Source organism: Myotis lucifugus, unplaced genomic scaffold, assembly GCF_000147115.1.
Source record: "Myotis lucifugus unplaced genomic scaffold, Myoluc2.0 scaffold_1519, whole genome shotgun sequence".
In the NCBI taxonomy this organism is placed as follows: Eukaryota; Metazoa; Chordata; class Mammalia; order Chiroptera; family Vespertilionidae; genus Myotis; species Myotis lucifugus.
Genome location: NW_005872567.1, coordinates 4,700 through 18,474, shown reverse-complemented (window position 1 = coordinate 18,474; position 13,775 = coordinate 4,700). Strand labels below are relative to the sequence as shown.

Genomic DNA, 13,775 nt, shown 5'->3' with positions numbered 1-13,775 from the left:
TTCTAACCACCACTCTCTCTCGGCTCTGACATTCCCACGTGGCTTCTAACCACCACTCTCTCGGCTCTGACATGCCCAGTGGCTTCTAACCACCACTCTCTCGGCTCTGACATTCCCAGGGGCTTCTAACCACCACTCTCTCTCGGCTCTGACATGCCCAGTGGCTTCTAACCACCACTCTCTCGGCTCTGACATTCCCAGGGGCTTCTAACCACCACTCTCTCTCGGCTCTGACATGCCCAGTGGCTTCTAACCACCACTCTCTCGGCTCTGACATGCCCAGTGGCTTCTAACCACCACTCTCTCGGCTCTGACATTCCCAGTGGCTTCTAACCACCACTCTCTCGGCTCTGACATTCCCAGTGGCTTCTAACCACCACTCTCTCGGCTCTGACATGCCCAGTGGCTTCTAACCACCACTCTCTCGGCTCTGACATTCCCAGGGGCTTCTTCACATTGTCCTTTCAGGGCAGCCCTCTCGGGCCCTCACTTGGTCTGTTTCTCTGCTCGCGATTCCAGGGCCAGTTCCCTCCGTCTCTGCAGTCCCTGTGGCCTAGAAGCACGCGAGAGTGTGTTCCATGAACAAACCTTCCAGGTCGAAGTCTGCCGCCACCTCCGCGTCCTCGCCCAGCAGCGTGGAGCTTGTCGACGAAGGCAATGGGACGTTAATCTTCTCTAAACTTATTTCTTCTTCCAAATTCTTGATCCAGTCGGGACTTTTCAAAGTAATCGTTATAGTCCGGCCCAGTAACTAGTTGAGTGAGAGACATAGACAGCAGTTCATTGGCCTGGAAATGAACTCTCGTGGAACACAGTGGCTGCCTTGCTCACACAGGTTTAACGCAGACCAAGGCAGCATACTGCTCCACACACTGATTTTAACCAGTTCAAACGCCCCCACGCTCCCGTTAGAAGCACGTGCTGCAGCAGCTAAGGCCTTTTCCCAGGACACAGAGCTGTGTCCTCTGCTGCAGCCAGTGTCTCCCCACCGGGTGCAAGTTCACCCGCAACTGGCTGCATAACATGGCGCTTCCTCTGACCTGGATCCACATGTTAACTGTCCCGGGTGAAACAGCCACAGAAGAGACAGTAGCAAATCTTCTCCTGTCCACACTGGGTTCCTCAGCCCCAGGAGGAACATGAATCATCACACAGCGCTCGCCACAAACATAGTTTACAAAACTGTGAAAGCCTTGTAAGGGACCGAAGTGTGGATACTTTCTAAGAGTATAACACAGGTGACTAGACTTGAGGGTGAGGGACAGAGCTGAAGGGGGCGGGGGATTGAATTGTCAGGGAAAGGCAAAAGGAAAACTCAGAAGGGGGTAAAAGTTGACAAGAAAGGCCGACATAGGAGCTGCCCTTAAACATCACGTGGGATGAGAAAGGGGTTTTTAAGAGACAAAAGCTGGAATGACATTTAAAAGTCAGCAGTTCCCAGATGGCGAGGACACGGCGGTCACCAGACGCACTGGGGAGAGCGCAGCGCGCAGCACACAGCAGGGGCTGCAGACTGACGCCAGGGGTCAAGGCCAAGACAGCAACAGCTCCTGCTCCTTCTGGGCTTTCGGGCTGTCAGAGCGGAAGCGCTTTCCTGGGTCTCCTGACTTACTGCTGCACGAGTGTGCTACGACTACATTTGGGAAAACAAACAAGACCCTACAAAACCTACTGCAAAAGCAACGTATGTGTGGAAATGTTCTCTCCAAGGAAGCGCAAGCAATGGAACCGAAAGGAAGCTCAGGAAATGCGTATGAAGCTGCCCCACTGGAGAAATCACGCGTGGATTTTCGTCCATCCTACCGAGTGACCATGCACTCGGACACTGAGGGTCCGGCCAAAAGCACTGAGAGAAACGGAGACGCAGCCCTCTGTGGCAGTCACCTCTCCAGGCACCGACACAAACCCCCACGTGACATGTCAATCACAGGGAGTGACATCCCCACTAACTAAAACAGTTCTAAACTGGCTCAATGGGATGGATTGTTACCGAGGGGAATTATTAGTTTTAATTTTTAATTACACTTGACATTCAATAGTATGTTAGTTTCAGGTGTACCACACAGAGGTATTTATATACATGATGAAGTGATCATAAGTCCAGTACCCACCTGACACCATACACAGCTATTGTAATATTACTGACTATATATTCTATGAGCATTATTGTCCCTATGCTTGAAAAGGGGGCCTGGGTACCACTATCTAAGCCAATCCAACAAGTTCCTAGGAATCATGAGTACCTTCTTCCTTGTTTTCTTGTCAATAAAGCATTTTATTCATTTGATAGAAATCTTTCCTATTAAATAGATGAGCCAAAATACCTGATTCAAACTTAAGAATTTAAAACATTTTATATAACAACTAATGGCCCGGTGCACGGGGGTGGGGGGGGGGGGTCCTTCAGCCCAGCGTGCACCCTCCAATCAGAGACCCCTTGGGAAATGTCCGACTACTGGCAGTCAGGCATCCCTCTTGCAATCTGGGACCGCTGGCTCCTAACCGCTCACCTGCCTGCCGGCCTGATCATCCCTAACTGCCTCTGCCTGCCTGACTGATCTTGCCCCCAGCAGCCCTCCCCTGCCACCTGATCGCCCCTAACGGCCTCTGCCTCGGCCCCCACCACCATGGCTTTGTCCGGAAGGAAGTCAGACATCCGGATGATGGTCGGTTGACCCTTTTATTAGTATAGATAGATTATATAGGATAGGATTGCTTAAATGGGGGAGAAAAACCTTTTTTATCAGGAGGAGATGCTCTTGGCAAACAAAAATACATAATCCCTATATCTGGACTGATAGCCAGCCATATGCACTATACTGCCAAATTGGTCATTAAAAAATTGAACCACTTTCTTACACCTTACACCAAACAGCTGCTGCCCTTAAAACCCCTCCTCAGCCCGCACCTTAGGTTCTGCCTTCACAGTTCACCCAGATTAGGTTCTGATTGGTCAGTTTCTATGCCAGTCAGCATCAAAAGTTCCACCTCCTAAGCAGCCATCTTTGTGAGGGTGTGAGGGTTAATTTGCATATTGCCTCTTTATTATATAGGATAATTAAAATCAAATTAGATGGTAAACATGGTTTCTTCTTAATCTAGATCAATGGTTAATATCTCTAGGGACAGACCAAAATAATCCTGAACTAGTCAGACACCTAGTCTTAATAAATATTAAAGTTCTCCATAAGGTCTTTCCTCCTTTGGAACTGGAAATTCATTTAGATAATCTTGCTGCATTTGTATAAAAGCATAACCCTTGTTCACTTAATTACAGAAGAACTTAGAGTCAGCGAAAGCTACTCACCTCTTTACCACTGAGGCTCAGAACACTCAAGGCAGAACTTCCCTCCAAAAATGTAACCCACATTTTATCTTCTACAAACCTTCGAGAGAGAGAAAAACGAACAATAAAAAAACATAATTAACACCTCAGACATAACTAGCCCCGTGACTCGTCTGCTGATGACTGATGAACAAGGGCCCGCGGAGGCCGGGAAGTAAACACTGGAGAGAGCAGCAGGCGGGTGACCTGGCGGGGGCGCTCTTCCCCCGAGATTCCGCGTCAAAGGGCTTTCACACACGGCTAACAGGCGGCCAGAAGCAACGGGCCTGCGGTGAGGGCCAGCTGTGACCCCTGCTCATCCGCTCGGCCACCTCACCGACCAGGGAAAGGGGCCAGAGGCTGAACAGCTCGCTCCAAGTGACCTTACAAGGCAAGTAAGTCACAGGACAGAGTCCGAGTCTCCTGACCCCACAGACCTGCGGGAGGTATGCTGACTGCCCTGGAGCAATGTCCTCTGACCAAGAAAGAAGACGGGGTGTTCATTAAACCGACCTCGGACCTCCCCAAGGAGCCTGAGGCTCACTGACAGCCACTTACTGTCTGGGGACTTCGATGGCCTTGGCTATGATTCTGTTTACAATTTTGAAGTAAGAACCCCAAGAGTAAAAAATAAAGGACATCAGGATAAGCCCTGAAGATGGTCACTGAGATGTAATAATGTCATCACGCAAAAAGGAACAAAGCGAATCACACACTGCCAGGCTGACCTACAGGAACAGGCTGACGAATTCAAACAATCCCAACGGTGGAAGTTCAGAGATCCTGGCAGAGTTTCAAAGATGAAAAATACATACATGCATTGAGGTACACACACACACACACACACACACACACACACACACACAAAGTCTCCCTTAACTAGGATTCAAAAGCATGAATTATAGACATTAAGAGGAAAAGACTAAAATAAAAGCACACGTGTGCAGTTACTTTGCCAGCTTAAAGCAAAGGCCGGAACAGACTTCCACAATCACTCAATGTGCACAGCTTCTCTGGCCCAACGTTATGAAGCTGCAGGATCCTGTCCTTTCAAAGACGGAGAGCCATCCTACCCGAGTACCATGAAGACCTCACCTGCTGACGGTGGGGAGCGCCCTCCTTCCTGTGGCTGCACTCAGACCCATCCCCGCCCCAACCGCTGTTCTGACGGCGGCTCCAGGCACCCGTGGCCAACGGGGCAGGGCGAATGCTTGGTCCGATCCTTCATCAGCAACGTGCCCCTCACACATGTCTCACTTTAACAGAGACTCCGGTTCTAATGCCCAGGGATTTATGTAGGTCCTTCCGGAAGCTGTATTTTCTCCCCCTTTTCACTCCAAGGGTAAAAGCTTCTAGAGTTTCCCCCGATTGAGATGAGTGTCTACGTGCACCTAACTGTGTGCCGTCCACGTTCCAGGAGCCTCCTGGTTACACGGGAGTTCAGGCTCGTCCCTCCCTGCCGGTGTCCTGCTCTGGCCCAGGAGGTGAGAATCAGTTTAGTCTTTCTGGTGACAGGAGTCCTTTCCTTGTTTACTTACTTTTTTTTCTTCTTAAGACTCTAATGTTTTATTTTATTTTAAAAATATATTTTTATCGATTTTAGAGAGAGGAAGGGAGAGGGAGAGATAAAAATATTGATGAGAGAGAATCATTGATCAGCTGCCTGCTGCATGCCCCCTACTGGGGTTCAAGCTCACAACTCAGGCATGTGTTCTGACTGGGAATCGAACCCTCACCTCCTGGTTCATAGGTGGACGCTCAGCCACTAAGCCACACCAGCCAGGCTGAATAACGTTCTAGAGCATGGATCTCCCCCAGTTTGGAAATAACAACATTCAATACTATTCAAACCCTAGGTAAGGCCCTTTCTAGTACAGAACATCTGGTTCAGGAATCATGAGCTGCTTTTGAACGATGAATAGTTCTCTCACCTTATGAGAACCACTTCACCAAAATTCGCGAACTGCTGCAGAAGCTCGTCGATCAAAGTGTCATCGAAGAAGCTGCTCTCCGGCCCTGCGCTCTGGACGGAGACCAGTACCGTGGCGTCGGGCGGGCCCTGCTCGGCCAGGACCTCCCTGTAGACGCTCTGCCTCTCCTCGGCCTCCACCTCGAAGATGTCGATGTCGATGAGGGCGACCACGGGCCTGAGGCGCGAGGAAGACAGGGTTAGGATGCTTCCGGAAGGACGCGTGTCACCCTCCATGGCGAGCCCGGCGAACGCAGACGCGGCACCTGTGGTCGGAGGTCTTCAGCTCGGCCCGCCCGTAGTGCAGCAACGTGCCCGGGGTCCACGTGTAGAGGATTTTGCTTCCGTCTTGGAAACTGGCGTTGAGGAGGTCCAAGTCCTCCGCTGCAGCGAGACAACGGAACAGAGGGCGTGAGCGGCAGGCCGGCCGGCCCCTTCCTCGCACCTTCCGCCTCCGAGGCTGCCGCGCAGACACCCTCAGGGACAGGCAGCAGGTCTACACACCTTCCGGTCAGAGAGGCTTGTGGTGAAGTTACAGCTTGACGTTTACTTAATAGCAAGTGAGAGGCGGCTTCACCTGAGGCTACTCCAGGGCCTGTGCCCACACAGCGCTTTGTAAGCAATTCCAGAGCAGCCGCAGCCCCCAACACGTGCACACACCTGACATGTCAGCGCCTCAGCTGGCGGCCAACTAAAATGCCAAGTGCTTTCTCGCTTCTCTTTATATGAAATAATGTCCTTGAGACAGACTGAAAAATTCATGAAGTTATTAAAGGCCAATCTGAGAATATTTTTTTAAATCTGTTTTTTATTTAAATTTTATTTATTCTATCCTAGGTAACCTTTGCTAAAAAGCAGTAAAGGGTGAAGGGGCCAAACATGGTGACGGAAGATATGACTGTGGGTGGTGGGCACACAGGGGGTACACAGACCATGTACCATAGAGACGGACACTTGAAACCTACATGAACTCATTAACCAGTCACCCCAATAGATGGAATTAAAATAAACAAAACAAAAAAATTAGAAAAGTAAAAATAAATACAACCGTCTGGAAGAAGCCCCTCCTCTGACACTCACACCCCCCTCTCCCTCCCTCCCAGAACCCGCACCAACTCAGTGACATGAGGAGCCACTTCCCGACCTGATCGATCAAAAGGCCACTTCCTCCTCCTCCAGAGGATGCGGTCGGTCCACGCGGGGGTGCGGCACTTTTCGCTGGTGTCATAGTCTTCAGAAAACAAATCATATTTATATGTCGGAGCAAAGGTTACTTTTCCTTCTAAAAATCCTCTAAAAATCTACAATAAACATATACAAAGTAAGTTATTTATATACAAAGTAAGTTGCTTACAAAGCAAAACATTTTCACTGAGGCAGCATTCACTACGTCTAAGCACTGAGGCCTCTCATGACATCTGTGCACATCGGATAAACACGTCCGATGCGCGGAACAAAGCGAGGGAAGAACCCGACCCGTGGCCCTGGGCGCCCGCCTGACCTCGCACTGAGGAGCCCACCGCCCTGTCGGGACTTTGGAAGTCATCTGGTCGCATGTCTGTTCTCAGATGAGGACCCGGGGCCCCAAACGGCAAGTGGTGCCCAAGTGCTCGAATGCAGGTCTGACCCCCATGGACAGCGGTCACCAACCTTTCGGACCTCACGGACCCCAGTGGTCCGTGGACCACTGGTTGGTGACCGCTGCCCATGAAGGCACCAGAGCAAGTGGCCACAATTGCCTCCACTCTGAAAGAACTTTTACTTAATTCTTCCAAAATGCTGTGGCCACACATTTTAAGAAATAAGTTTCAAAAAGGCAGATGAGCCCGGCTGGTGTGGCTCAATGGTTGAGTGTCAACCTATGAACCAGGAGGACACATGCCCGAGTTGTGGGCTCCATCCCCAGTGGGGGGCATGCAGGAGGCCGACAATCAATGACTCTCTTTCATCATTGATGTTTCTATCTCTCTCTCCCTCTCCCTTCCTCTCTGAAATCAATAAAAAATATATTTTAAAAAAGGCAGATGATATAATAAGAGAAAAAAGATAAAACATATTATCACATGATCTTAAGTTAAAAAAACAGTAGCCCTGAAGACGAAGATTCTAAATTCATTATTACTAAAAAAAAGTATATTCTTCTACTTAAAAGCTAATCTTATTGAGACAATATATTTTCCTTCCGGGGAGTTAATGTGGGTTTTCCTTTCCTCTCCTTTTCTTTTTTTAAAGGGAAGGTAAGTCTGCACCTGTCAGACTACAGCTATGTATTCATTAGGTGTAAAGAGACCCCGCGAGACTGACAAGGCAGCACTCGGCTAAGAAAAGCGCGCTGCGTAGCCAAGGCCCCCTTCTCAGCGCGGTCCTCCCGGGACGCACCTGCCCGGCGTTCTTCTGGCTGATCAGCTGATCCCCTGCGATGAGGGCGTCCCAGTTCTGCTGCCTGATGAGCTCCTTCACCTCCTCATTAGGGAGGTCGATGCGGTAGTTGAAGTCGCCGCACCAGAACACGTAATCGTGGGAAAAGAGCATCCGTCCCTAGAGCAGGGAGATGGGTTCCGTCAGAGCGCAACTCACAATGTTTACGGCGATTTCTTTGCCCCCCCACCCCCCCGCTGCGCTCATACATGCCACCCAGCGGTGAGAACACGTGAGGTATCTGTCTAGGCGAGCGCTGTTGGTACTTCTAGGCACTATGTGAAATCCTCAGAAGCTGAGCGAGAGCTGGGCACCTTAGCACAGCTCCCGTGCCCACCTCCCAGAGCGCGGGGCTCACCATAGGGAAGCTCAGCTTCCGCACGATCTCCGCGAAGTCCTCGTTCCGCTCCTTGACCTGGGACTGCCCTGCGGCGAAGTGGCTGCAGACGAAGCAGAGGCTGGTCGTGTGGAACAGCAGGCGGATGGCCACCGCTCCCTTGTTGCCAGTGGCGCCTCCCATTCCCGTCTTCACAGTGTCCACGGCGACATCCCTGGGACACAGAGAACCGGAATCAACGATGCGACACCAACAGGTCCCGGTGCCCGAGACATCAGGGCCGGGCGTCACATAATGACAGGAGCGCGCACCCGAGGCCACTGGAGGGCGAGGTGGTGACTGGCACCGTTTCCCAGTGCAGGTCACTCCTTCCTCAGACAACGGGAAACAAGCAGCGGCGGGAGCTGGCGGAGGCACCCACCTGATGAAGGGCGCGTGCTGCGGGCGGATGAAGACGAACAGGCAGACGCCCACCAGCTGCTCGGAGGCCAGCAGCACGTACTTGTTGTCCCGGGAGAGGGTCTTCTGGAGCTCCACGGCCCAGAGCTTCTGGTTCGTGGTGCTGCGGGCGGAGCAAAGACACGGACAGGGGCGCCTGCTTAGTAAGACAGCTGTCAATTACACTCCATAGTTTATATTGTACTCACATTTTTAAAAATGTTTTGATTGATTTTGAGAAAGAGAGAGATGAAACATCGATGAGAGAGAAACATCATCGATTGGCTGCCTCCTGCACGCCCCTACTGGGGATGGAGCCCTCAAGCCGGGCATGTGCCCTGACCGGGAATCGAACCAGTGACCTCTTGGTTCATGGGTTGATGCTCAACCACTGAGCCACACTGTCTTCTTACAGGGTCCAATCAAGGCCCACACTCTCGTACCATACTATTTCACCCACAAGTTTATTCTGAAAATCTTTTTAAAAGTCATCAAAGATGGGCAATTGCTCAACTTTAAAAGCAGACACACTTGGTTAAAATAAAGCTGTTAAGCTCTGGGTTTCACTCAAATAATTTGATTTGTAATGAGGCTTCAGAACAGCAATTCCCAAAGTGTGGTCTGGGAACATCCCTGGGGGTCCCCAAACCCACGAGCTCGAAGCCATTTCCACGCACTACTGAGCCCCTGCCTCCCTCTCCCTGTGTCCACGGGCGTCCGCTGTCACAGGTGGAAGCAACGAGGCCTGAGCGCCGACGCCCTGCACGGAGCCAGGCCAGGCGCCTGGTGGGCGCCCTCCTCACTGCCTCGCACTGCACTTTAAAGAGTGCATTTCACTGAGACGGTCCCGATGCAGCAGCCAACACTGACTTGATCGGAGCGCAGCCCCGGCCCCTCCCTTGGGCTGTGTGACAAAGGGATACACACAAAGCGTCTGCCTGCTCTGTGACAAGTGGCTGTCATTTCTCGGAAAAGCCCCTGACAGTGTGAGCTGAGAGATGAACTGCCACTTTTTTCATAGAAAACAATTTGTACTTAAAGAATTAATCCCAGAAAGACTGGTTATTCAGAGTTAGGTTATTTAGCAAATCCTTTTTGGACCAATCCTATCTTTTCAAGGGAAACAACCTTCGGTATGTGCTCCCAATGATAAAATTTGAGTTTTTAAGCAAAAGTGAGAATTTTGGAAAACGTGTGGCTGCTCCTGTGACCTTGACAAGTCCCTGATCCTCCACAGCTGCTGATGAGGTCAGTGACGATGGCACCGACGCATATTCTGAATGTGTTAAGGGCACGGCCAACATGTGAAGATCTCCCTAACTCAGCGAGCTAACGTATTCTTAGTGAACAACAAGCGATGTTTCAAAATCATGCATCAGTCAAAGACAGACTGAAAGGGCGAGGGCTAGGTCCTCCATCTTGCCCCAGGGTAGGGGCTGCGTCCTACTCTGCTAGCCACACCCAGGTGGCAGAGCACAGTCCTTTCTCCTCCCCTTACTCCAACCCCCCCCCCATAAAGCCCGTCTCTACGTGGGGGTTCGCTCTCTTGGCCACTTGGCTTGCCATTGTGTCGGCGAGTCTGGTGGACGGGGAGCTCAAGCTAGCTTGAAATACAGATTCTTATGCTTTTGCATCGGACTGGCTGGCTCCCTGATGTTGGTTTCTTGGGGATCTTGAAATCTGGGCATAACACAGACCAATAAAAAATGAACATTCGCACAAAAAGTTCATTGCTGTGTTTTCAGATTCCACATTGCAACTAAACTTTAAGAAACTACTCTATTTGTTGAGTTTTGGTGTAGTCTCAGAGAAAAAATTACCGGAAAAGGCCATTAAAATATTTCCATTTCCGCCGAAACCGGTTTGGCTCAGTGGATAGAGCGTCGGCCTGCGGACTGAAAGGTCCCAGGTTCGATTCCGGTCAAGGGCATGTACCTGGGTTGCGGGCACATCTCCAGTGGGAGATATGCAGGAGGCAGCTGGTCGATGTTTCTCTCTCATCGATGTTTCTAACTCTCTATCTCTCTCCCTTCCTCTCTGTGAAAAATCAATAAAATATATTTAAAAAAAAAAAAAAAAAAAATATTTCCATTTCCAACTACATACTTATGTAATTTTCGTCATATAGTTCAACCAAACAACACACCACAACAGACTCCTGCAAAAGGAAACGTGAGAAGCCAGCTGTCTTAAGCCAGATATTAAAGAGATTTGTAAAAAATTCTTTAAGATTTTCAACGTTCTTCGGAAATTCTTGTAGAAAAGATCCGATACCAAGTCTGAGGACTGCTCTTTCATAGTTTAAAGGGACGTCTCATATTTCCTCTCAGTCTCTGCAAACAGACACTGCTGAGCTGCGTCTCTGCCTCCACGCCGCCCCAGGACGCCGGTGCTGCCTGCTGGCTTACCTCGCATTCACAATGTTTCCGGCATTCAGCTCCACCATCTCCTCAAACCCGATCGCAAATATGTCTGTCGGCTTACTTCTTCTCTCTGCAATCACGCATTCAAGAAAGACCATTAAAATGCAGCCTGTCAAACGGCACCCTGCCTCCAGCCCCCACACGACTGGGATCACCACCAGTTCTCATGAAGATCCACGTTTGTGTTTTCAGTTTAACCAAATTCAAACTGAAGACAAAAGCCCGGGCGTGGAACAACATTACTTTAAATTTACTTCACTCAGGCGCCCCAGGGCTGCTTCTAAGACTGTTGTTCTGGGAGACCCTTAAGGCCTTGCACAGATCACTGTGAAAGAATTCTTGCTCAAGTTCATACCATGGACAGTAGAGGAACAAGCCCCTCTAAGAGGCTAACGTGAACAACACTGGAGGGGAAGCGGGTCTTAGAAAAGGCTCAGACAACAAGCGGCTGAGAAAACCGCAAATTCGAGGTAACTGTTGGGAGAGATTTTTCACATTCAAATTCGAAAACCACAGGCCTGGTCCTTTGTGCTTTTCAGAAAGTAAAAACCTAGAAATAAAAAGGAGGGAAGCCTTTGATGGACTTGGTCTATAAAATGTTGGACTTCCAATTTCTAAACCCAAGCTTCCTTTGTAAGTCATGCATCGTGAGAAGGGCTCCCTTGTTTTCCAGGTTAAGAAATCAGTCGGGACTCGTCAGTTACACCCACATCATAAAAGGCCAACCTTGAAACTCCTGGATGCCCGCCAGCCTGGGGGCATCAAGAAGCCAGTCGGTGAGGGTCTGGTTCTTAAAAGCTATGCTGCGGAACTGCTTCCCGCCGTTCACATTCCAGGTGCCCACACACACGCGGATCTTCTTGGGCTTTGAAAACTTGTAGAAACTCTCGCACATGCTCTTCAGAACTTTCGAAGAGGCTAATCAAAGACAAAACACAACAGAGTTTTAACTGCACTAAAACGGTGATGAAAACGGATTTTCACCGCTGAGAAGTGGCGCCCGCAACGTACAAGCATCACGGTAAACAAGCACGAAGCACCGTGGGCACATGCAGAGGCAGAGAGCAGCCCTGAGCAGAGCCCAGCCCGATGCAACCCACCAGCACAATTTAAAAGTCGACCGCGTAGACACGGTCACCAAAATAAGAGAAGCTATGGTGAAATTACTGCAGCAACACACAACATGCGGAGGAACGGTTCTTTTCAATGAAATGCTACGTTGTTTTTGTAAGGCACAAAATTAGAGACAGGACATTTTTTAGAAGTATGCCACTGACCTTCATATAACTTTCATTCAAAGGCTGGTAAAAATATAAATTTACTTTCTCCCCAAACAAAAACATTTAAGGACATTTACATCTAAGATTCCAGCTACTAACAGGTGGTTGATGAATTAGGGCTCCCTGACAAAGATACGAAGTCTGGATGACAAGGAGGTGCCGGAGATGAGGTCACTGATAAATGCTTCCCATCCCACTCAGAGTGGAAGCAACTTCCTGGAACCATGTGCCTTGCCTGTGCCCTCACCTGCTAGCCATCCCCATTCACTCACTGCTCAGCCACTGCCCTCCCGGCAGTGTCAGGCCCGCTCCTGCCACAGGGCCTTTGCACTGGCTGCTTCCACTGCCTGCACGCTCCTCCCTCACTTCATTCAGGTCTTCACTTTGTTGGGAGGTGCCTCATTAACATCCACATTCCGTGCCTAACCTCCTCCGTCCACTCCTTGCTTTTTCTCTATAGCATTTCTCACCGTTCACAAACTACGCGTTTTATCTATTGATCTGTAACTGTCTGTCTCTCTTCACAAGAATGAAAGCTCCAGGAGGGCAGATATGTTGGTCTACTGCACTATCTTAGTGACTAGAAGCCCCTGGTACAGAGGAAGTGCTCAATAAATAATTGGTGAATGAATGAATGCCCCATACACCTGAAATCCTCGCTCTCTTGCCCTATTTTCCTTCCTTCTAAAGCGCACTTCCTGTCGGTTAAGTTAAATTCTTGGCACTTAGAGTGGATGGAATTGTACAGGTCCTTCATCTAAAACAGAGATGATGCACTTAACTGGCAGCAATGGGTCAAAGGAAAAGAAAAGCAGAACGATTCTCACCGTTCACCACAGGACACAGTTTTATCCTATTATTTATCGTATGGAACCAGGACACCGCAGTTTGGTGAGAGAATGAGCGAAAGAGGGAAATAACCTGTGAGCACAGCTCTGATCCCAGGGCAGCTTTCCGCCCTCACTGCTTGGCCTGACCGCTTGCGCAGAGGTGTGGAGGTGGAGAAAGCAGACGGTGTGTCCTGGCTGCTGGCCTAGGTGCTGGAAGCTGGCTGACCCCAATACAGACGCTGGTCTGTATAACTGAGGCCACTGCCATTGTTCCTACTTCGCAAACAGCTTCTGCCACCCTTTCTGTATCTAAACACCAGTCCTTCATGACCTGCTGCTGAACACCATCAGCCAGACCATGACACACTGTATGAACGAACAGTCAGTTTATAAATGGAACGGGTTTTAAAAATCCTAGCTTTTCTCCACCGGCCGGCCCTTAACCTTCACGTGCAGAAAGAAACGAGTCTCTGCTCAAATGACGTCCACCCTCAGCACCACACTGTCCCCGGGAAGTGCATCTCAGGACAGAGCCCAGAGAGCTGGGGTGTGCTCGGCCTCCGTCCTTTTCAGGAAAACGCCCACGTCTCTCGAAGGGCTCGGCACCACTAGCCAGACAAGCCCTAGTGACACGGGATCTGAGTGAAGGGGAAAAGGTGTCTTTTCCACTAAATTTCTGGCAAGAGTTTAGCTTTTGTTCCCTTCACCACAAACTTGGTTTTAAAGACAAGATCACCAACTCTGACCAGAAAACG

The 13,775-nt window shown here is 49.9% G+C and overlaps 1 protein-coding gene across 1 annotated transcript in view; it reads right to left on the bottom strand.

Moving 5' to 3' along the window:
* The window catches only part of LOC102421979 (synaptojanin-1-like), a 27,844-nt gene extending 15,900 nt beyond the window's left edge, over positions 1–11,944 (bottom strand). Inside the window, 10 exon segments of the mRNA XM_023748542.1 lie at positions 589–751; positions 3,308–3,386; positions 5,257–5,472; positions 5,561–5,678; positions 6,439–6,595; positions 7,674–7,832; positions 8,071–8,263; positions 8,471–8,611; positions 10,896–10,980; positions 11,637–11,944. Of these exon segments, the coding sequence (XP_023604310.1) occupies positions 589–751; positions 3,308–3,386; positions 5,257–5,472; positions 5,561–5,678; positions 6,439–6,595; positions 7,674–7,832; positions 8,071–8,263; positions 8,471–8,611; positions 10,896–10,980; positions 11,637–11,805 (1,480 nt within the window). The 5' untranslated portion in view covers positions 11,806–11,944.
* Between the last annotated feature and the right edge of the window lie 1,831 nt (positions 11,945–13,775).